The 23,257-nt window shown below is 42.0% G+C and overlaps 1 protein-coding gene across 2 annotated transcripts in view; it reads right to left on the bottom strand.

Moving 5' to 3' along the window:
• csmd3b (CUB and Sushi multiple domains 3b) overlaps positions 1 to 23,257 on the bottom strand; it is a gene marked incomplete at its 3' end in the record, with an annotated part of 316,085 nt that overhangs the window by 14,344 nt on the left and 278,484 nt on the right. The window contains exons 46-58 of one of the 2 annotated variants that reach the window (XM_079288066.1): positions 20,696 to 20,841; positions 17,088 to 17,168; positions 16,334 to 16,447; positions 16,008 to 16,196; positions 15,547 to 15,705; positions 12,754 to 12,942; positions 11,847 to 12,032; positions 10,813 to 11,007; positions 9,841 to 10,014; positions 7,801 to 7,974; positions 4,457 to 4,642; positions 3,562 to 3,747; positions 3,038 to 3,211 (exon numbers count right to left, since the gene is read on the bottom strand). In XM_079288066.1, the coding sequence (XP_079144192.1) occupies positions 3,038 to 3,211; positions 3,562 to 3,747; positions 4,457 to 4,642; positions 7,801 to 7,974; positions 9,841 to 10,014; positions 10,813 to 11,007; positions 11,847 to 12,032; positions 12,754 to 12,942; positions 15,547 to 15,705; positions 16,008 to 16,196; positions 16,334 to 16,447; positions 17,088 to 17,168; positions 20,696 to 20,841 (2,153 nt within the window). The remainder of the gene's footprint in view (positions 1 to 3,037; positions 3,212 to 3,561; positions 3,748 to 4,456; positions 4,643 to 7,800; positions 7,975 to 9,840; positions 10,015 to 10,812; positions 11,008 to 11,846; positions 12,033 to 12,753; positions 12,943 to 15,546; positions 15,706 to 16,007; positions 16,197 to 16,333; positions 16,448 to 17,087; positions 17,169 to 20,695; positions 20,842 to 23,257) is intronic. The other variant, XM_079288067.1, reaches the window with a different exon arrangement.

The raw sequence follows: 23,257 nt of genomic DNA, 5'->3' as shown, positions 1-23,257 counted from the left end.
AATTAAACACAACGCAACGGAGAGTACGCAACTGCTCTATCTGCAATGTTTTTTTGTACCATACTGCAAATATCTAGAGGCTTGCTGCTGAATTGAGCTCACACATGCTACTGACACAACACATAATGACATACCATCTATTGTAATGCCTTAGGATTTCTAAACAAATAAGCCTTCGCTGCATTGCTTCATGATCATTTGTCTTGTAAAAGCTTGGAAGTGTGAGGGAATGGTGAATTAATATTTCGTCTGAGTACTGGGAACAGATCAAAAACCAGTAAGGGCACAAACTCACATACTTTACATCTTCAGAGACAATACAAACCTACGCAACTCCAATTGTAGGCTCACGCGCACACACACACACACAGCTCCAAAGTCACCATGTAGCCGTGGGTGTATCTGGTCTCAACAGGGAGTACAACCAATCTAATGTCACTGATGTCACTGGTGCAAGTTTGTGTGTTTGTGTGCCTTAATGTGTGTGTGTGTGTGTGTGTGTGTGTGCGAGTTTCTATTGCAGAGCATTGTGAAAACTAATCTCTGTCGTTTCCCTCAGGTGACTTTGGAACAACCACTAATCGGTCACGCACATGCATCTGTGCACGCGCGAACACACACGCGCACACACACTCAGACAGACATCTGATAGAAAGATTTTGGCTTCTGGCAAATTCACGGGTTACTGAGCTGAAGCTCCTTTGCGCAGGTTTGCAGAAGTTCTCATAGCGCTGGATGACAAAAACGACAAGGATGTCACCTTCTCACTCGTCAGATACAGGGTGAGGAGGACAAATAAATGATGTCGTTTCTTATGAAATTTGTTTTTTCAAGCAACAGTAACACTTTGCCTCTAGTAACCAAAAAATGTAATGAATGTTTTGACATTTTGGTGAATACACTTATTGACTTAGTACCATGCTTTAAAGATGATGCTGCAGCAGCAAATGCTAGCTGTTTCGCCCTGTTTCTAGTCTGTATGCTAAGCTAAGTTAACGGTCTCCTGACTTCATAATTAATGGACAGACATGAGTGATATTAATCATTCAATCTAACTATGGCTGAGCAAGTGACTTCCTTGTTTATTTTTTTTAATCTTTATCTCATTTCACCAGGAAACAAACTTGATGCTTGAATGTTTTTGCTTTTGAATCGAAGGTTTTTTGGGGAGTCATGTCTCATAGCATTTTAGTAGTCTCAGTCACCAAGTCTAGCAGAGCTTGGGCTCAAACAAATGAGTCCAAATGGTTCCCAATTAGGGATGGGACAATAAAGGGTTTTGTCGGAAAAAAACAAACACTAATTTGATGGTCAATTGCTTTTTTTGGGATAGTCGTGAATATCCTCACGTGAACGAATTGATAAAGCTGTCTAACTTGCTATCATGGCAGAAATGTGAAAGAAAATACAGGAATTATCATGTACAAAAGAACAGATTCACACATTTCTTTTAAAATGTGTCCTTATTCATGCAGGGAAACCTTATCATTTATGATTAACTTGTCGAAGATTGTTTGATTTTTTATTTGCGTCCTAACTGTGATGGAAAAACATTTTCTGAACAAAATGTGAGGTAAAGTGATTCCAGTATGTTTAGATTCTTTGGTTAATATCGTGAATCCCAATTATTCTGGATAACAGTGACATCTTTTTCATATTGTCACATGCTTATTCCCAATAAAGTAAACATGAGAGGAATTTCATTTGAGGCTTCAGGTCTAGACAAAGTAACCACTGTACCCTCTAGTTTAAAATGAAATATCCCCCCCCCCCCCCCCCCTGAAATGAGGTAACATCACCAACAATACATCAGAAATGCCATTTGCTAATCAACAGTCATGGGGCAGAATTGCAGACGTGGCACTTCGACCACGGGCTGAACTCTTATCTCTGCAGGCCTCTGCTACAGACCTGCCAGGTAAAAGCCATGAATCACTGCTCCGTACGCTATTACCCTCCCTCACCCTGCGTCGCCCCCAGGCAATTTCTGGAAAGAACAATGAATTCTTCGTCAACTCGTCTGGAATGCGTTTGTTATGTAAGCGGCAGCTGGGAGCCTCTCAGCCCGGAGTGCCATAATCAAGCCAACAAGGCAATGAAGGCAGCCAAGACTGCAAAGCACTGCGCTCTTCTTCCCCCTCGGCCCGGGGTCTCGCTGCCTCTCCCCTCGTAAACACACAGACAACTGATTCTATGAGGCCGATTCAGAGTTTTGTAGAGATGTAGCCATAGCTAAGACTCTTTTATCAATTTTCCGACACATATCTGTTAATCTATACATCCTTAGTTTCCAACACTGTCATCCGGAAATCACAGAAGGTGACTTCTCTGTAGAGTCCTTTCTGTAATGTTGTCAGACACTTATAATAACAATCTGATCCTGTCAGTGGCAAAAAAAAAGCCCCTTGAGTGAAAGTACATTCACTTTAAGGAGTTGCTCAGAGCGATTATATTGCAGCCCGTTTACTCCTACAATCCTGGACCAATTTCTAAAATTGCCCACATTTCTCACTGTGAAAGGAAAGCATGGGTAGATGGGGTCCAGGTTGAAAAATACAACCACTGCTTCACATGTGCATCTTCATTTGTATCCCTCAGTTCACAGATCTGTGAAAAGGTTATTTGGGAGAATCATCACAAGAAGAAAGCCTCAAACACCGAAGTGAAGTTTACAAACAGTTGAAATTAGACTAGCAGAACAGAAATGTACATGGCTAAGGGTCCACGGCTGAGGATTTAAGTGGGTGTAGGGGAAGGTTAGGCTCCACAACCCTTTTAACAGACAGGTACTGATATATTCTCTTTTCATGCGCCAAACATACCTGTCCATCCATCCATCCCATTATCCCTCAGCTGAGTGCAGAGGGGTTCAAAAAGTGTGCCTGCAGGATGTTAAGGCATGATGTGCTCCATACTTGGTTGAGTCTACATGTTTTTAGACGAGTTATCTTTCATCTACATCTCCTATCCATCCATCTCGCCTTCTGATAGGGTGGACTTCAAAGTCTGTATGTTGAATAAAGGTTAAAATGGTTACCAGAGCAGAAGGGCATGGGGGTACTCCATATCCCGTTGAGCTGACAAGTCCTGGATGATTCTCCTTTCAGCTGTCTTCCACCCAGACAGGAGTATCGAGCCGTTGAACCGAATGTAAACTTATCTCCGCTCAGCACACCGTTAGGGGGAGAGCCGGGATGACCACAATCTACAACTAGAGACCAAAAAGAGAGAGAGAGAGAGAGGCAGAGAGACGAAGGAAGGGTAGACAGCTCATTTAAACTAAACACAGCTTTGTGAGAAGAGGTGTTACTTTCAAGGCCAAGGAACACATCATTAACCGGAATGATGAGAAGTCTGCTGTCGTCTTCGTCTGGAATCAAGGACCCTTTCTTTCAGACAATGACTGAGAAGTTTGAGTGATTAATCTGCCATTGTTATCATCGTAGGCTTAGCAATAGTTACTAAGGGGCGTGGGGCTTAGCAAACACTCAAGTGAACTATATGTCTCTTGCCCCATTCACGCTGAGATCAAAAAGAGAGAAAAAGAAGGATTCAACTGACCTATACATTCAGGTAGCAGTTTGTCCCACTGTCCAGTAGGTTGGCAGGTCAGTACAGGTGATCCGAACAGGTAATACCCCGGGTTACAGTCGTAGAAAACCACGGTGCCAAAGGTAAAGTTCCCATGCTCTATTTTACTCTGGCGGATGGAGTTGGCTGGGATACCTGGATCAGAGCAATTGACCACTATACACAGAGAGACACAGAGACGGACACGCACAAATACACAAAAGGAGAGAAAAGTATGTGTTATTTGGCATGAACCAGTGAGGGTTAAGTCTCTTCCCCCTCTTGCTTGTTTCCAGTGTTTTGCACTGGGATTAAAGCTCTGCAAAATAATATAGGGCATAATAAGGAGGTTGCGGCGAAGACAGTAAGAACTTATTCGTTTGTTGGTGTTTAAAAGGATACATATGGGAAACGTTATGTGATGTTATTGTGATGGAGGCAGGTTTGTGTGTCTTGGATCCAGCGCCCATGAGGTGTAATGGCTCGCAATCAGTCCGTTGCATTTTTAATTTTACACAATTCGCTGGCACTTCGATCTGTAAACTGGGCGCGCCGCCGATCGCTTGTGTACAAACTTGTAAGCGAAGCAACCCTTGTTGCTGAGATTGTTGGAGAACAATCAGGGGCTTGAGATTTATGTTTCACTGAAAACAAGAAGTTTCCCGTGCAGGAGGCTGGAGCCAGCAGGGATGTAGGGTATTAAATCGACCTCAAACTTCATTAAGATGAATAAAGGAAAAGAGTGACTGGGCTGAAATGAAGCGGGTAGGGGTAAAGAGGGACGGCTGCTATGGGAAATTGCATTAAGGGTAAACAAAGAAAAGAGTTGCGGTGAGGTGGTATTGAAGGTTAGGGATAAATAAGGTTAGGGGTGAATACACTTAACTTTTCTCCCCACCTTTACATGTTGGGGGCGGGTGGCTCCACTGGCGGTTGGCCTGACACTGAGCACGTGCGGGCCCCTCCATTTCATAACCCCTATTGCAAATGAAGCTGACCACATTGTTGAGGTTGAAGCCGTTTCCCACCGTACGGCCATATATGGGACTTCCTGGATGGCCGCAGCTGATCGCTATAAGGGGAGACAGAGTGAATCATGGGTATTAACGTGAATACACATTTCTCATGGCATTTATTACAATACTTTGAGCTTGCTCATGACATATTAGCACACGTAAAACGATTATGCTGGTGTCATATCTATGTATTGTACATATGTTGGGCTTTTCATAACCCATTGCCTCATTTTCTCAGAACGTCCAATTTAGTAAAATGCCCTCTTGCTATGAAAGCTACACAAACATATTGATTATATAGCAGATATGAAAATCAGCGGCCATTCAGTTCTTTGTCTTGAAGCACAAGAAGCACAGATCAGTTCTAAATAGCAATGTCTTTCATGGAGCAATTCATAAATATTCATGAGAATGTCAAATGACCCAGACGTCATCGCTGGTATTCTCGATTTAGGGTCATTATTTTGGAAATAGGAGGTCTCCGAATCGTATCTGTCAGCATTGCGTGTCCTCTGTTTGCCATTGTGCATCATAAGTATTCATCCTGTTGGCTTCTCTCACTGGAGCTACTTAGAAGTTTGTGTGTGTCCCTTGTCCTCATTGTGCTGACGATAGAGTTTTGATGTTTGAGTAAACAGACAGTTCACAGTTACTGCCAGCCCCACATTCAGCTTCACCAAATGGAAAGACATTGGGAAAGACACAGACCAGATGGATGGAAAGGTGAACAGAAAAGAGGAGAAAACAAGAGTATGGAGCCGAAGCGAGAGCACCAGACAAGTTGATAAGAGACAAAAGAAGGCAGGAAATGGAAGAAGCCGCTGCCTTCTTCACTTGATCAGAGGGAATCAGAAGTTTGTTTGCTTGCCTAAGATACAAATTGATCTGACACCATCAGCATGCCCTGCAGCTACACACACACACACACACAAACACACACCATCAGTCTGTAAGTCTCATCACCATTCTGTGTTTGTGTTTCTGAACAAGAGCCTCTCATTTCCATAATTACAGTATCATTTGGCTGTAAAATGATTTCCCTCAATAACTTCTGCATGAAGAACCTCAATAAAAACAGCATAGCACAGAAACACCAGATACACAGACGGATGCACACACTATCATAAACACATAGACACAGATGCATGCCATGCCCAAAACACGCAAGAACATACTGCCTGATATGAAGTATTTTTTATTGAGTATTTCTTCTTCTTTCGGGGTCGTACTAAAGAAACTATTTCACAGTCAATTTCAACTGCCTATCACGCCCCTGCTACTCCAGAAATGCAGACGCCACGTCACCACCTCCGCCTTTTAAACATAGTTTTAATTTAGTGTACTGTCTCGTTTAGGAAAAGGCCCGTGTAATTGGCTTGCGATGGCAGTCCTCATCACCACCTTAGCCGTGCCCAGTTTCTGCCTGAAAACGCTCACTGATGCTCACAGTAAGTGTCCAATTTTAGACGATTTTCAGTGTCGCCTGGAAATGTCAGAGCCTTCTGCTTTATCCTCAAGCCCAGCTATTTATCTCATCCAGACCATGAAGGCAGTTGGGTCCCTCTGGCCCTTTATAAAAGACTTTTGGTGTGAATCTGCAGAACCTCAGGACTATTGGGTGAATACATCCCTGGATATTTAAAAACAACCTCATGTTGGCTTTACTCAATATGTAATCACTCTTGAACAAAAAGGTCCATGGTTTAATTTAGACTTTTCAACCTATGACTGAAATTTGACTGGGGTTTATCAGCTTTACCAGACTAACTCCCTTGGTGGAGCCATTGGTGCTGTGTTCATAAACATTGTTAAAGGTAGCTCGTCTTACATACTGCTGGACTGATGTGAGAAATTTAGGTTTTGAAGCTCCTAATTCTGGATATTATATGTTACAATGTACATCTGGTTCTGGTGCATCAATTGTTTTTAACCGTTTATCGTGAGTGCGATAATGTTGATATCAATACTAAAGAGTGGAATGCTAAATCAGTACAGTATTTCAATCAAAAGTGACACAAAATTATGGTAAAAAACATTGTTTGTTCATTTTTTTTCTGCATGCCGTGAATTCTGCATCACAATGTCACATTCTGCAGGTGTGCAATGACATGAAACCCTGCATTCAAATCTAATGTGATGTTAAAATTGTAATTGTAAAGATAACATTGTGAAGCTCCGACTGTCTGTTCAGTGTTTCCATTTATAGTTTGCACTGCGACCAGTTTTAAAAGTAATGAAACAATTATATTGTACACACACACACACTCAATCACACATACTTGGGAGGGTAGTTTCCAGTAGGCATTCCATAAATAATAATTGTTGTTGTCACTGAACCATGACAAAGATATTACTTCAGGTGATTTGTTGATGCTGTGGTTGATCAGGCTCCACTCTTGATTTACTGAACTGAGTCGACCTCATCTTGCTATAGAGGTAATGTTTGTCAATGACCATTGACATACTGTTCATTTCTTTTCTAATTTCACAGCAGCAAGTAAACATCGATATGATCGACTCTCTTTCTTCAGTATCTATGACGAAAAACCATGTCAAACTTTGCTTTCTATCATATTACACTGACAGTATTACTTCTAGCAGTATTACTGGAGACTGGTATTTCTTTCTTATGGTTACCAAGACCATTTTCCTCTTTTGGCTGATTACAAATATCATAACAAATCGTAAATCTTAATTGGTCAAAGATCAGGCATTTTTGTATTCGCAGTATGCCTCCAAACTGATTTGTACGATGTATGATATTGATTCTGCAACTCCACAGGCAAATAAAACATCCAAAATGAAAATGCTGAGAACGTTATCAAAACCTCGTACTCAAATTGCCTCTATTTGAAAACACTCCACTTTCTTGATTTGGTATCTATCAGCTCGTGGAAGTTATCATAACACACCATGCCATTCAAGCACCCTCCAGATCCACACTTTGGCCTCAGAGAGCAATTTCTATTTCTCCTTTGCATGCATGCACACGCACGCATACAAAGACTCAGACTCGTTTTGATTGCAGGTTTTGGATTTGTGTCACAAACCCACACCACTGTCCATTCGACCATGTTTCTGCATGACCAGCCTTTCATTCTTTCTTTGTTTGTATTTCGATGAAAAGACCACAAAGCTGTCCATGAGACATATAAGTGCAGCAGAGGGTTTGGGTTCATCTTATAGCTGTGGATTAAATGTGTGTTTTCCTTACGTATGCAGACGGGCAGCTGTCCAGACCACTGGTTGTCTTGGAGACAGATGCGAACAGATGAGCCTATGAGTCGAAAGCCGGGCAGACACTGATACACGACCGTATCACGGTAACCAAAGTTCTCTCCGATCACCTGGCCGTTCACAATGCCTTCTGGGATTCCGCAGTGACCAGCTGAAAGACACACACAGACATGCAGAGGACTCAGACCATAGGTACCACTGTCTCGTGGTTGAGGCTCGGTATGAGGCTCAGGCTATCTGCCTTTCAACACTGTTAGCCAGAAAGCTGCTTCTGCAACCCTGGACATCTGGAAAAGTTCCTAAATTTGATAGTTGGGAACGTATTACACCAGGAGAAACTTTTCATGAATCTGATGACTTAAAGTCAACTGTAACTGAGCTGCTGTCTATGCAGGTTTATGTTCGTCAAAAACCTCTGACAGGATATTTGCAATCTCCTTCGTATTTGTGAAGATACTGTTGACGTTACACTTACTTTTCGTGAATGTCTCCTTTCATTACCAGTTTTAGTATCTACACTGTACCTATCTCACATGTTTGTATCTAATGTTACTGATTTATTACATGTCTCGGCTTTTCCTATATTGATTGTCAAACAAAGGTCGTGTTGTGTTGTTTTCTTTTCTTGCTTTTATTTACTTTTGTCGTGGCCGAGAGCTAGCTTGCAAATATGTCTAAATTATGTTCAACCTTACAGTCTTGTATCCATGAGATGCATTCTCGGGGTTATTTTCAAAGATATAAAGACCACATCAGCAAAACACTAACATTTTAAGTAGGCCTGGGAGCTTTGAACAAACCTTGAGGGTTGAAAATCTCCTTGGAGACAGTTTGCTTCCTCCATATGGGATATTTTATTTGGGCCAATCGTTAAACATCTGCTGAAACCTTTTGCAAGCCTGTAAAAATAGGCAATGGCAGCATGAGACCTGGTTTATCCTGTCTGTGAGACGTGTGACTCTAAAAGCAAACACATGAAACATCAAAGTGGGAGCCCAACAAGCACTCCCATCATCACAAAATATTAGGAGCTCTGTCTTAAATTGGATCATCTGTTATTTTTGGTGAATGTTCCGATGGTCACTAGACCCCTGCAACGTTTTCACAGCTGTGTGTTACTGTTCTTTGCAATACCTCCAACAGCATCGACGTGAAAAGAATCAAACGATACCTGGCAACAGAGACCCAAACAGGATTTGTGAGCCTCTTTATTCCCTCATTACCTCCAAAACTGTTGTTTCAAGGTTCATTATGAATTGTGATGTAAGAAATATTAGTAGTATATTAATATTGAGTCTCTCAGCTCTGACCATCAGATTTGTTTTAAGTCAGCAAAACAAGTACAGTGAAGCCAGTTTTGTTTTAAAGAGTAATAAGAAAAGTTATTGAATGAAGATGCTGTTCATAGCACTTTTTTTTAGGGCTATCTATCTATTTCTTTTTTGACAGAATCATGCCTCCTCAACAGTCTAGGTTAAGTTTCATTGAACTGTTTCGTTATAAATTGCTTCTCATACCCCCCCCCTCAGCGTGTGAAGTATTCTGGGAAGCGCTGTTACTACCGAGGCTTCATGGAGAAGTGACAGCGCCATGTCATAACATCTGTTACCTCTGGCTGGCACACTGACAGAAGAAAGTAGCTGTGGTTCTTTTTTATGGCTTATTTATATGGAAAAATAACATTCAAACTGACTTTGGTTCGTGCAGAGCAGAAGCTTGTGATCGTCTCGCTTGTGAGGTGGCCGAGGCCAGAGGGGAGCAGCTGTGCAGCCAGAGAAGAGGTGCAGGGCACAGACACTACTACAGTGCTCACCTTTGAAACCTGTCCTCATTAGAGTGACTTGAAAATCACAACTTTCAAACTCCCTTTCTAATGGTCAACTTTTGTGTGTGTGTGTGTGTGTTAATATCCCGAATGTCCTCTCAGTCAGAAAATGACAGCGTCTAGATATGCTGTACTATATATTACAGTATACACAATACATATACACAGAATACATCACCAGTAGTTATGTACCAAAACATCTTGTTTCCATTCCACTCCAAAGCCCAGATGACAGGCACTCTCTGACCGCTGACCCCACCAGCATGAAGCCAGCATCGCAGGTAAAGATGGCCGTAGCGCCAAATGTTGTCTGAGTACCAATCTTCTTCCCACTGGGTGGAGATGGCAGCTCACCGCATGATATAACTGAAAAAAAGACAAGCAGACACTAGCAATTTAAAAAAAAAACATTTGTGCACCAATTTAGTAATTGAAGTTATTTGAGGAGTTAGTAGAGCTCTTTGACTTCAGTGCTGAACGCTGCTTTCACCGGCGAGCAGTTAATCACACACATTTGGTGCCAATATAGTTTTTTGTTTTTTTCCGACACTAGAAGCTTTTCTGCTGAAGAAAATAACAGTACTTTTTCAAATGTCACAGAATCATTTGAAGAACAAATTACATTGATTTCAAATGGCAAAGAATCCCCAGATGTCAAAAAACAGATGACAAGAATGTCAAGGCGACACTTTCTGGTTAGAGCATGAATTGGAATAATGGAATGATTTCCATGTAGAGTGAATATTTTTTCAAAAGCTTTCAGCATGAAATAATCCCAAAAATATGCTGAGGACACTTGGTTTGCCTTTAAAAGCATTCGCTTATTTGCATTTTGCCAAAGAGTTAGATAGAAGATTTCTTTGTTATTTGTTTAATTTGTGCAAAAACCAAAGTGTAAAATAAAACAGGGGATTTTTGTGCCGGACTATTTCTTGGCTTGGATTTTTCGTATGCAAGATTCAATTATTGTCGTTATTATCGACAGTAAATGGCAAGTGTGTGTAGATATCAGCCTAAATACACAAAATGATTACATTACTTTAGTTGGCTCATTAGATTTGGTTCATTAGGACGATTCTAATACAAATTCAGATAAGTATAATGGCCGGCTCATTGCTGATATTGTTCTTGAGTGGCAGTTCAACCCTCGTATGTCTTACTCACCCTGGCAGTGCGGCCTCTCATTTCTCCAGCTCCACACGCCGGTCGGTAAGCACTGGATGTGGGCGGGGCCCAACCTGTAGTATCCCGGATCGCAGGTGAACACAATGCGAGTTCGGTATTCGTAATGTGAGCCGTTGACAATCCTCCAGCGGCCGTGCTCTAAAGAAAATGACCCGATGCTGGAACACACCACCACTACAGAGACAGACAGCGTGAGGAGAAAGCAAAACCACTTACATTTTGTTTTCATTTAAACAACACAATTACCATTTCAACATCGTGCCAGATATTAAAAAGCCGGCTGAGAGTGGGGCCAAACCCCTGTGAGATATCACACAGGTGCACAAAAATGACTCAATTTAAATAACAATGCCCTGATCGAAACAAATGTCTGCCACGCATAGCGGTAATTATATGTTGTAGTATATCTATCTTACCCATCAGGAGATGATTTTCATATTGTTATTGATTTAATTGATCTATTGTCGTATTTATATTGAAGCTGGAGAGCAAAACTTCTCCCCATCTGTTAGTTCAGGGAGCAGCAACTCAATAGTTGTATAGTAAGGGTGGAAGCTATATCGAAAAAAAATCCTATGAAGAGGAAGAAAAGTTGCTAAATTGCAGGAATAAACTTTAAAAAAATATTGCAGGGTAAGACATAAAGAGAGCGCTTCAGGGGGCGGGGGGAGATGCGGCGAGCTCACCTGCCGGCAGACATGCGCCACTGCGCCAGATACCACAACACTGGTACACTGCAAAATACAAAGAGCTTTCCATGGTAGCGATAGGCCGAATTAGCATCGTGTGAACTCATTTGGCGAAGGCTTGAATGTGACAGATGCTCATTTACATGTAAAAGTTCTGCACTCCAGCTCTAAATACTTGTGCTCTTTTTGTAAATGACACAATACAAATCTCCTTGGAGTCTTGTATTTACTTTAATACAGTGCTATTAAAGGTCCAAATCTGTAATATTATCAGTTTTGGTCTTTATATTGTTGATATTTCACTAACATCTATGTGTTACTAACCAGAACATCGCGGTATCTTATTGTGGTTGCTCCATGTGCCATCAGGCTGACAGATGGCTGACGTCAGTTCCTTGCTGGAGAGTCTGAACCCGTCGTTACAGAAATAGGAAACTCTTGTTCCGACGGAGTAGTCGGCTGTTAAAACGCCGCCATTTGTGGGAGCCTTGGGTGCCCCGCATGAGACAGCTATGGGAGGACAGATCCACGGTGGGTAAGGAGACAACACGCAAACAGACACACACAGAAAGCCCGAATGCACACTTATGTCTGTCAGACAGGCTTGATGTGCACTTTGTTTGAAAGGTTTCTGCTGTGCATTGTGCATCTGTAAACAAGCTCACATAGCTTCTTCAATGAAGCCATCAAACTAGAAATATACAATCAACAGACGCTTGATGTTCAGTTCCAAACCAATTCCATGGAAATACATCCATCTTGCTGAAATTGCCGCTTCACAGTCCATACTGGTTTAAAAGAGACTGGTTTGTAGAGCACTGCACCGTGTAATTGCACAGTGTCTGCAATCTGCTATACATCCTTCATTTGACTTTCCATCGATACCAGCTACGAACTGGGACTTCCTTCGCTCATTTGATGTGTGGGAAAAGACAAGCGAGCAAGTGCAACATAAAATAGTCATCCAGTCTTTGTAGAACATATTGCAGTATGTTCTGAAAATACACTTTCAAAGAGAACGAAAGAGAAAGAAAATGTTACGTAAACCGTTACAAGAAAGAACGGTTTTTCTTTCTTCTATTTTACCAAAGGGATATCAATTATATGTGGTGTTCGCAAACCCCTTAATGAGTGTTGCATCCGGCATTTTTCTCACTTGAATGTGCAATATGTTATACTTCAGCTTAGCTTCAAATATACACACGTTCCACGCAAAGACGAAGCAACACACCTTGGCACGCAGGCACCGGAGAGTCCCACGCGTGGTAGCCGAGCGACGTGCGGCGGCAGGTTGCTGTGGCGTTGCCTATGAGACGGTAGCCGCGGTCGCAAGCCCAGCGCACCACGCTGTTAACATGGCCGCCGCTCTGAGAGGAGATCGAGCCGTGGAGCGGAGAGTCCGGGGTCGAGCAGTACAGAGCTGGAGTGGTGGAAGCACAATTGAAGAAACAGAGTTGTGAAATGACTTTGCATGGGGTGGTTACTCTCTATGACGCCCACATCTATAATTTATCATGAACATACTAAAAAATAATATCATGCATTATAAACATGTCACTCCTACTTTTTAATATTGGCATATAGTACTATTCTATAACCGTGTCATAGCTAACAGCACCATGTTGTCACCATATCATTGTAGTATTGTGCCGTTACTTAATGTAGAAGACCAAATGTTGTTGCCTTCAGATCAATGCTGTGATAAACACAGACAGTATGCATGCATGCATGCAGGTGGTGTACAATATTATAACCATTACCAGTCCTTCAATCAAAGGTTTACTGGCATTTCAGTTTGTGATCATTTCCTAAAACTCTCAATACAATCGAGAGTCTCTACTGTATCTATGAAACAATAGGAGGCACAGCCAAAATCAACAAATGGCAAATGCATCTCGTTTGTGAGTCATTTACACATTTTACTGATCACAATTATGGCTTTGATTATGCATTTTAAACAGCGCTATTCGAGGCATGATATGGAGTCGGAGGTCATCACTCCAAGTGCAATGTCTTTAACACTTGTTAAAACAAACGAAACAAAGAAGTTCTGTGAGCAGAATTATTAATGATCTTGATTGTTGGTAATTAAACCTTTTCAGAACGTCTTAAAAATGAGATCTATCCAACATGCTGTTCAAATGCTAAATAATAATTCTGTCCCACCAGAGCGTTTTCATCACAAACAAGAGGGAATCCTGCTACAACCACAAACACCCCATGACAACAAGTTAAGCAGAGTCTATTTGTGAACAGCTTTTTCTCCCTCTGTCTGTCTCTGTATCTATGGCAGGAGATAAAATATGTTACAAAATGATGTCAGTAGTTCATATGATACGTTGCCACTAGCAGTTTCATCATGTTCCTCAGTCATAGCATAAAAAGATAACACAGGCCAGGGTCCAGTTAGATGTTGACTTGGGCAAGTTGCCTGGTTTGCGTCTCTTCAAATTGGACAAGGGCCCAGCCATTAGTTCTTAATTGGCCTAATTTATGAGTGATGAGCCTGTTTTTTAACATCCCGCTGGACTGTCACTGGCTTGTTGTGGCTTTTTAAAATCAAAATGTACAGTTGAAGGTGCACTCAGCGATTCTAATCCAATACACTTTATTTTTAAATTCAGCGAATACCTCCTCATGGCCCACTAGCTGTTCATTTTGTGTGCGCGTTTCAAAAAAAAAAAAATCCAGTGTTCATACACAGCCCTGGCTCTATGAATGGCAAACAAACAACTTGTCTCTGACCGAGCCACGCAACACTATTCCAGCCAATCAGCAACCGAGGGCTCTCGCACAGGCCAGGGGAGCGGCCATGGATGTGTACAGAGAAAGGCAGTTAAAGAGGATTGCTTAATCTGGAGGGGGGTATTTGTTTGGGTGTTCTGTTCAAATATCAACAATCTTTGTCCAGAATTTCTGTCGCCAACTGTAAGAGTCAGTGAAGGAGTTCCTTTTAATCTGTTTTACTTTCGGCGGAAACACAGAATCAGCGCCGGCAACGGTTTGTCAGTGATTTCTAATTAAAGCTCTCGGCTGGTATCATCGAACCGGCATGTACTGTTGGCAAAGCAGCCAGCTGACGATATCTCATGAGCTCCAGTTCAGGCTCTTTCCCCTTATAGTAGTTTTAAGATTGATGGCATTAAACTGCTGCTTCAGTCACGCAGGGGTTTTATTAAAAGAATGACATTTTTTACTCTTTGATTACAAACTGAGCATGTTTTTTTTTTTCTCACAGTGGATGCAGGAGGAAGTTGTCACAAACTGGCCTGATTGTCCAAGTAAAAAAAACAAAACAAGAAATAAAAAATCAATATTAAAGTTGAACCATGATATTGGTAGGCTTACAACATATGCTTAACAATCCTTGCAGATGCTCATATTAATCACAGCTACCAAAGAAGGTTACTGAGTGCGAGAGTCCTGGGAGGCTTTTCTGTTATTGTTCAGCGTATAGTTCATCATCCAGACCAGTGGTGATTTAAAGGTTGAAGAAGCAGCCTTCTGACGAGACGGTATAAAGTGAAATAGCAAACTAAAAAAGGTAATACAGTATCCGCCCCTTAAATGTCAAAAAATGCCCTTGAATAAAGCACTCAAGCCTCATTACCCAAGTGAAGGAGCTTAATGCCCAACAGTCTAAAGTTGTACTTAGCAGGCCCAGGTGAAAATGCAAAGATTGCTTTGAAACAGCATCTGCGCTCATGAAGCTTTCCTCGAATGAATAGCAGTTAACCATAATGCACTTCAGTAAACCGCTTGAGGAGACAGACAGACGTGAGGTAGAAAAGTAAGCTGATGATGGAGAAACCTTTTTTTCCATCAACTTTCTTGTATATTCCCTGTTCTTGAAAACTCACTCTTTTCTCTTAAAAAAAATCCCAAATTGAGAACCTTTCTCAATCGACACAACTTTCTCCAAGTGTTCGTTCACTCAGAGTGTCTCTCTGTCTGTCTGTCTGTCTCTTGTATCCATGCGTTATGATGATATAAAGTAGTAGTAAAATAAAGTTGGGATACATACTTTGGTACTCACCAACATAGTGCATTTTGAAGCCTCTCTTGTTTGTGCCATGGTCCGAAGACCAGCGGACCAGGAACTGGTGACCAGAGGTTGTGAGGTTAAAGGGTGCTGGCAGGTCTCCGCTCAGAGTTGCCAGAGTGGGACTGTTGGCTGTCGGACCTGAGAGCGATCGAGACAAAGTGAGAGGAAAAAGAGGAGGAGAGAGAGAGAAAGAATGAGACTGTGATTTGTTCTATTTTGGTACTTTGTATATTTGTGGCTATAACTGTTTGACCAGTTTCCCATGGTGATCATATTTACACCTTAATGCCTTTGAGAATAACAGTGTGTGTGTGTGTGTGTGTGTGTGTGTGTGTGTGTTTTCTGCTCACATGAGGTTCTAAGAAACACAACACTTCTTAGCTGAATTCCAACTATACTGTCAGCGTGTGTGCTTTTGAGAGCTTATTAAAAAATTTTACCATCAAAAATCTCCAACACGTCAAACTCTCTCTCAGTGTGGAAACTTTCAAAGGTTATGGTGACATTGTATCCCTTTTCTACGGTGATGCTCCATGAACACATTTGGAGGTTGGGGTAGCTTTCTGGCCAACCGGGACTCAGGATGACACCTGACGAGTCATATCGCACATCATGCGCAGGGCATTGGACTATGGGCAAGAAAACAAAGCGAGAAAGAAGGTTATGTTGAATGTGGATGCAGCATATTCTTTTATCAACGATTTGTAACATAAACTATTATGAAAAATCAACCAAAAACACTTAATGTGCTGCTGTGTGTACATACCTTGGCATGATGGAGGTGATGCATCCATCTGTAGTCTTTCTCCGAGGCGACACGTCAGAATCTTGCTGCCAACCAACGAGAACCCGGGTTGACATCTGTACCTGATGATGTCACCTGAACGCAGAATAAAGATGATGAATTGTGAGAGTGTTTGGAAAGCAAAACTGAAGCAGCGAGAAGGAAACAGTTGTTGATGCAGGACTTACTACTTGCAAAGTCGTATTTATGTTGTCTGGTGTTGCTACTTTTGTGCGGATAAAGGATTTGAATACTTCGTCCACCACCATGCAAGTGGTATACATACCACTTGCATGGTGTATACATATTTTTCTTCTCACCTGTATTCATCAATCTTGCTTTGGTGTAAGTTTCCTAATTTTGGAGATATTGGCTGTAGTCTGCCTTTCACTTGAATATAATGGGACATAATGGCACTCGGCTTGTGGTGCTCAAAGAGCAAAAAAATATATATTTAAAAAAACAATGTCTCATTCCAGAAATCATGACTTGGTTACTCTATAATCCACAGACCTTGTTGTGAGCAGTTTCATGTCGGAACTATGGTAGAAAGAAAATAGTTTCTATTCAGTTTGTCATGCAATATAGTCCCATTATATGATAAAAGGTATGACATCCATTGTGGACAAGGGGATATTTGTTCTCATGTTGGGAACTGCAAAGTCACATGTCTCAAATTTGCTTCCTCCATCACATTGACATGTCTCGAGGCATCGCAGGCAGACAGACATCTCACCTATCTCCAATTCGCCGTCCTCCATCAGCATGTCAGCATTGGTCACTTCTGGAGGAGGCTGGCAAACCCTTAATTGGTAGGCTAGGAGAACAGACACAGCGGAGGAGGGGAGAGAGGACAAAGAGAGGGACATTACATGAGAACGTGTGGGAGGAAATGTGGTCTGCAAACCTAAGCGCAAGTGAGAAGAGGGGGAAAAAAAAATACTTTCCACTGTTTAGAAACTGGCAAGAAGTCACGTTTTCACTGTGGATTTTACCTGCACTACTGCATAAGATTCCAGTTGTCTGTGCGTGTAACGGCTGCCCCGACAATGACAAATCTTCAAGAAAACCAACCTGTCTGTTTTATTTCATCTTGCTTGTTTCAGTTTACCGTCTCTTTTTAAGTACAGATGGTCAGGCCAGCAAAGCACAGAATCAAAAACAGACCGGCTTCACAGACACAGCACTGCCTTGAATCAGAAAAAGGAACTGCCTTCACACCACTGAGCTGAGGGCTGTAAACAATATTACTGCATGACCATAGATCACTCACTAACAGAGAGGGAGAGAGAGAGAGAAGGGGGGGGGGGGGGGTACAGACAGACACAGACAGAGAGAGAGGGGAGGACTAAAGAGAGAGAGAGGGAGAAAGGGCTGAGGGCTATAAGTCAGGATGAAATTGACTATGAAAATGAGACCTGCCAATAGTATCTGCTGCTCTCATGCATATCAATGCCTTATGGTCTCTGTGTGTGTGCATGTCTGAGCGTGTGCATGTGTGTGTGTGTGTGTGTGTGTGTGAGTGTGCAGCAATGTCCGTGCTTCTGTGCGTAAGAGGAGAGGATCACTGTGAGCAGTCATTGATCTCGCTAAGCTCCAAGACCGCTTCCCCATTCATGTCGCATTGACTTTCTCAGCCTCCCGTCCAGGACAACATCATCCACCACCGCATGGTCCTCATCTCTGCGTGGAGGCACTGGCATTCAGAACCTTGACCCAGAGATGAATAAACAAGACAGACAATGACCTGGACAAACATCTCCAAACAGCGGATTGAAGCCTGCTTTGGCATTTCAAACCAGAACTGCACTTCCGGCAGCTGTCTCAGATGCAAACTGTGACATTCAGTTGCGTCACTGAAGGACGCTGAAGAAGACATGTTGAAACTTTGTCCCTCACTTTGTCCCTTCCTTTGACAACCTCCTGCTGAATAAACTCTGGCAGGATTGGTGCTTATTCTTCCTGTATTTCTTAACAAAGAACTTAAGTCATCTCGATACAATCAAATAGGGAGTCCCTCTCGCTCATGTTGTGGTTACCTCTCACTCTCTCCTGTCTTTCTTGTTTTCTTGTTGTATATTCTAATAAAACAGAAGTGGCAAAACAATGCCCGCAACCACCAGTCATACATGTCATCCCCTCTCCCTCTTATCCATCATCCCCCGTCACTCTCTGCTGTGCATCTTCCATTAAAGCAGACATTGAAAATAAATAAATCCATCAGATGGTACTGTTCCTGTGTGAGTGTGACAGCTGACAGTTAAAACCTGCCAAACTAAATTCCATAACAACGTGATATCTGCCTGGAAAAAAAGGGAAAGCCTGCTGAAAACAACAACAACGTGACATGTTTTCACTAAAGAGCACTGAACAGAAACCTTTGAGATGAAGCGAAGAGAAGCTTTGTGAGGGAGCGGGCGGGAGATGTATACGGGTATAAGGGGAAACAGCATAAGACTCATTAGAAGCCAGTCCGTCAAATCAAGCCCTTTTTCCAAAAATGCAAATTGAGGAATAAAAGCAGCATTTCTTGGCTGAGTTAGTTTGCTGACATTACATTATGATGGCTTTTAAGACATGAGGTTCATTTGAAACTATTCCCCCCCGTTATCCTTTAGTTGATCACATTCTCGGATTCAATTAATGAGATTTCCACATTATTATAAACACTAGACATATTGTAATCAAGGGACACTGCAGTGTATCTACATCTCAGACAAACTTATAATTATAAACAGCAGAGATAACAAACAAGCCTGCTCCTAAATATGATGAGTTTATTTCATGTATGCCAGTTACTGTACCACCTCTGTGCAGGTGTTTTTGTTTAAAAAAAATAAATAAAAGGAAAATAAAAGTAAGGGATACAGTACTAAAAAGGATGATGAGTCAAAGAAATGAATAAAAGTGTTTTCATATGACAGTCAGCTAAAGTGACTAAAGATTGATGTTTGCAGGTAGACAGGCGAAACAAGAAAAGAGCCAATTTGGGGGGTTAATCTTAAACTGCAGTTTGGAAACAAAGGGAAATCAAAGTGCACCGAAGGACCACAGCAAAAAGATTGAAATTAAATGAAAAGCTGAATGGCAGAGACAGTTTTGACACGGAGAAAGAGCAGCGCAGGGCCAGAGAAAAATACAATCTCCACAACGCTGTGGAGGGAAGACTGTCTGTGTGTAAGTGTGTACGACGGCCAGAAGATCTTCTCATTTTCTTGTTCTTTTCGTTTTGTTTTTGACGTAAAAAATGACAGGTTTACTTTTACTTTTGATTGATGACTTATTTGCATGAAGACGGTACCAATTACAACAAAATGAGAGCAGTCATAATTTCTAAAAGTTAATTTTTCTGTTGTGGTTAGTCATTTGAGTATTTTATTTTAACATAATAGCAATTCTCTCAAACAAAACAAATTGGAACTGGAGATAAACAATGGTGACAAGAAAAGGTTCGTGTTCACTCAAAGGTTAAATTGAAAAATAATGAACTTTTCAGTGAAAGTCCAGTGAAACTTTTTTCTTTCTTTCTTTGTTACAAACCAACTTTCTGCTACTTTCTTTCTGACAACAGAAAAGCTGCTGCATAATACCAAAAAAAGGAGGTGCTGGATCCAAAGAAGGAAATGAAAAAAGATTGAGCCCTCCGCTCACTCACAGTACGGTGTATCGACTGTTTAAGTGATTGACAGGCAAACAGTCAGCTGTTCATCGTCGAAGCTTTTGGTCACTCAGACTTTTGCAACTGTTGTTTTCTTTGTGCAAAGCTACTTTTCCTTACTCTAAACATTTATACATTGCATACAGCAATGGTAAATAGTTTCTTCTCTCTTGCATTGATCACTCATCTAAAGGATGAATTACTATAATTTACAGTAATTGGATATACATATAGCCAGAGCAGTGGCATTAAAATAACGTCTAAGTACACTCAAAGATGAAATCATATTGACAGAAGCTGTGAAATGTAGCCAAGATAAGGAAAACTATCAATAGCACCACTGCGACTAATATATTATCAATGTGGGCAATGTGACCAAGACGGCAGGGTCAGTCAGAGAGTGGAAAGTTCCAGTGAAAGACCAAACTTCATGAGTCAGAACGCGTCAGAGGAAGCAGGACTGAGTGGAGCGTAATGATGATGAAGTTGAAAAGCGTCGAACACACCACCAAACAGATCGATGCGATCACTGCAGCTGCAACTAATGACAGCATTATAGGTTCGCAACAAGAAAACCAACTGCAGAGAAAGTTCATGAAAATATAGAATTTGAACTGAACAAACTCAATCAAATGTTTCCATCGCTCGCTCTGTGAACACAAGTGATGATGTCGTTGGTGTCTCACCATGGTAGCTTAAGACAAAGAAGCCGGCTCCAGAGAAGTCAGAGTGGAATTTGATGAGGATGATGTTGGAAGTCGAGTAGACCGACTCCAAAGCTGTGTTCCCACTAAACTGTCCAATCTGAGGAGATGATTGGTCTGGACCATCCCTACAAAGAAACAAAGAGAGAGAGAGAGACACACACACACGCATACAGAAATCTTGTGTTACAAAGGGGGCGCTCAGAGACTAAAGACCCATAAGCGAGTGGATGTGATCTTTCTTTATAGAACAATGGGAGAGAAAAGTCAACCTAAAACACAATTCAAATAGGTTATTGCCGTCATTTCTGACAGTTAAATGGCTACTTGTGACCAGGAAATGGTTTCTCCGAGGCTACAAACACAGATAGAGGAGACTTTTACGACACTCATGAGGCAAAACCTGGAGCTGCTTCATTGACTGCGAATGGAGTCGGACATTGTGTGACACAACGCCGGCGCCCAGAGTGATTGTGCATGGCTATGGGCTCATCTTCCCTCTCCGAACAATCCAAACAACAATGTCACAAAGATCATTGAGACATAAAACCATCACAAACTCAGATTCCACTCCACTTACAAAAGAGCGGTTCCTTTTCGTCTCTCCATGACAACACATTCCAAAGCCCTGGCTCCCTTACGCTTGCTTTGGGATGCCCAAGTTCATAAATATTGATTGAACTGTCGTCAGTTCATAAGAATAACAAATGGGAGTCCTGTTGTAGACTTGGCTTTGGTTTACCCACTAATATCGGCCTGGCATTCGTGAAAAGTTACACAATTACCACAGAAGGCAGACAGGAAGATATCTGTCAACTGGCAGGTCAGGCTCTCTGTGCAACGTCCTGAGCATATTTCACCTTTAATGGCCGACCCACCAGCTGTCAGACTGGAACTAACCAATAGCCGGCTCATTATCAGTGATTAAAAAGTGTCATCATGAAGCTAAATGGACTGATTATTTCCTGCCGTTAAGTGTTTTTGGATGAGGCCAATTATACCTGTCAGGTTACGTAAGGAATCGTCCCCTCCGCCGATTCACACTGAGTGGTTCAGAGTCAGAGAGGTCTCATTCATTACTTTCCACTGATGATCATTGCTGATGTGGACACACACGGACACTTATGAGCACATTGTCGCAACACATAGAGCACAGAGAAGGCTTTAGTGTGTGAGGTAGCACAAGGTAACATCTGTGACATACATGATAATCCTTACAGTGGAATCCTGCCGTAAGCCTCCCTGTATGAGGTCAATTAGCAGACTAACCGACTGTCAGGTTGGCCGGCTGTGGAACAGAGAAGACCGCTGTGAAAATCGCACCTTTACCACTGACACTGTGCTATCTACAGGGAGCCAACTTTGTGGCTGTGTGACTGAGATTGTGAGGTTTTTTTTGTCCGCGTTCGCGTGTGTTTGCTGTCTTTTCTTTGCGCACTATTTCCAACTGACAGCAGGGTCAGGAACACGCTGTGCGACCAATTCACGGAGTCATCTGTGGGTGGACGGCACCTGGCTCGACAGTGTTGCGGTGTGGGACACGCGGGCTGCCTATTGCAGTTACGAGCTACAGTCACACAGCGAAGGGACGAAACAAGCCTCAGCACCGACGGCTGTGGAAAAACACGCTGTTGGACTTCAGCGTATTTGAAGCGACTAAAAAGCTGTGCAGCTAAAGAGAGGCAGTTCTCCAATGTCCTGTGTGTTTGGATACGACATGATGGTTGATGTGATTGTGTCATACAGAATCTAACAGCGGATAACTGATTCATTGTTGAAATTAAGCAAAAATGTCAAACATTCTCTGGGTTGAGGAGGATTCTTTTATATTCTCATTATATGGTAAATTGACTTGTACTCATATAGCTTTCCAGTCTTCCGACCACTCAAAAGTGCTTTTACACAATATGTCATTATCCCATTTACACCCATTCATACACTAATGGCTGGGGCTGCCATGCAAGGTGCCACCTGCCAATCAGGACTATCATATGCCTAAAATGCCTAATTTAAGTGTCTGGCACAAGGACACATCGACAGATCGGAGATCGAACCGCCGATCCTCTGATTGAAGGACAACCCCCCCCCCAATACTGAGACGCTCTACCACCGAGCCACAGTGTTAGTATCCTTAGGTTCTTGGATCATTGGTCGGACAATACAAGCGATCTAAAGATGGCATCTTGGGCTTATGTGTACTTATTTACACATGTATTTATTACTAATTTGCAGTGTGCAGAGAGGAATTCCTGGTCAAGACTTATCGATTCATCGATAAGTCTTTAGTTGCATCTGTTGTTAACTGTTGATTGTGAGATTGTTTCAACTTAATGATGACAAAATGAGATGATAATGCTTCTGCAGCATGTTGTTAAGAGGTTTGGGCCAGACATTACACCTTTGGTTTTATTTTTATCGAAATTAAAACCCCCTAAAGTAAAGCTTTCCCGGAGGGAAGCTACACTTAACTGAAGACATTGTAAGTGACCCTGATGAGATGATATATTCAGGTCGAGAATAAGGACTGTTTTTAGCTTCCAGTGT

This window comes from Melanostigma gelatinosum, assembly GCF_949748355.1.
Source record: "Melanostigma gelatinosum genome assembly, chromosome: 17".
Taxonomy (NCBI): Eukaryota; Metazoa; Chordata; class Actinopteri; order Perciformes; family Zoarcidae; genus Melanostigma; species Melanostigma gelatinosum.
This window is presented reverse-complemented; position numbering and strand designations above follow the sequence as displayed.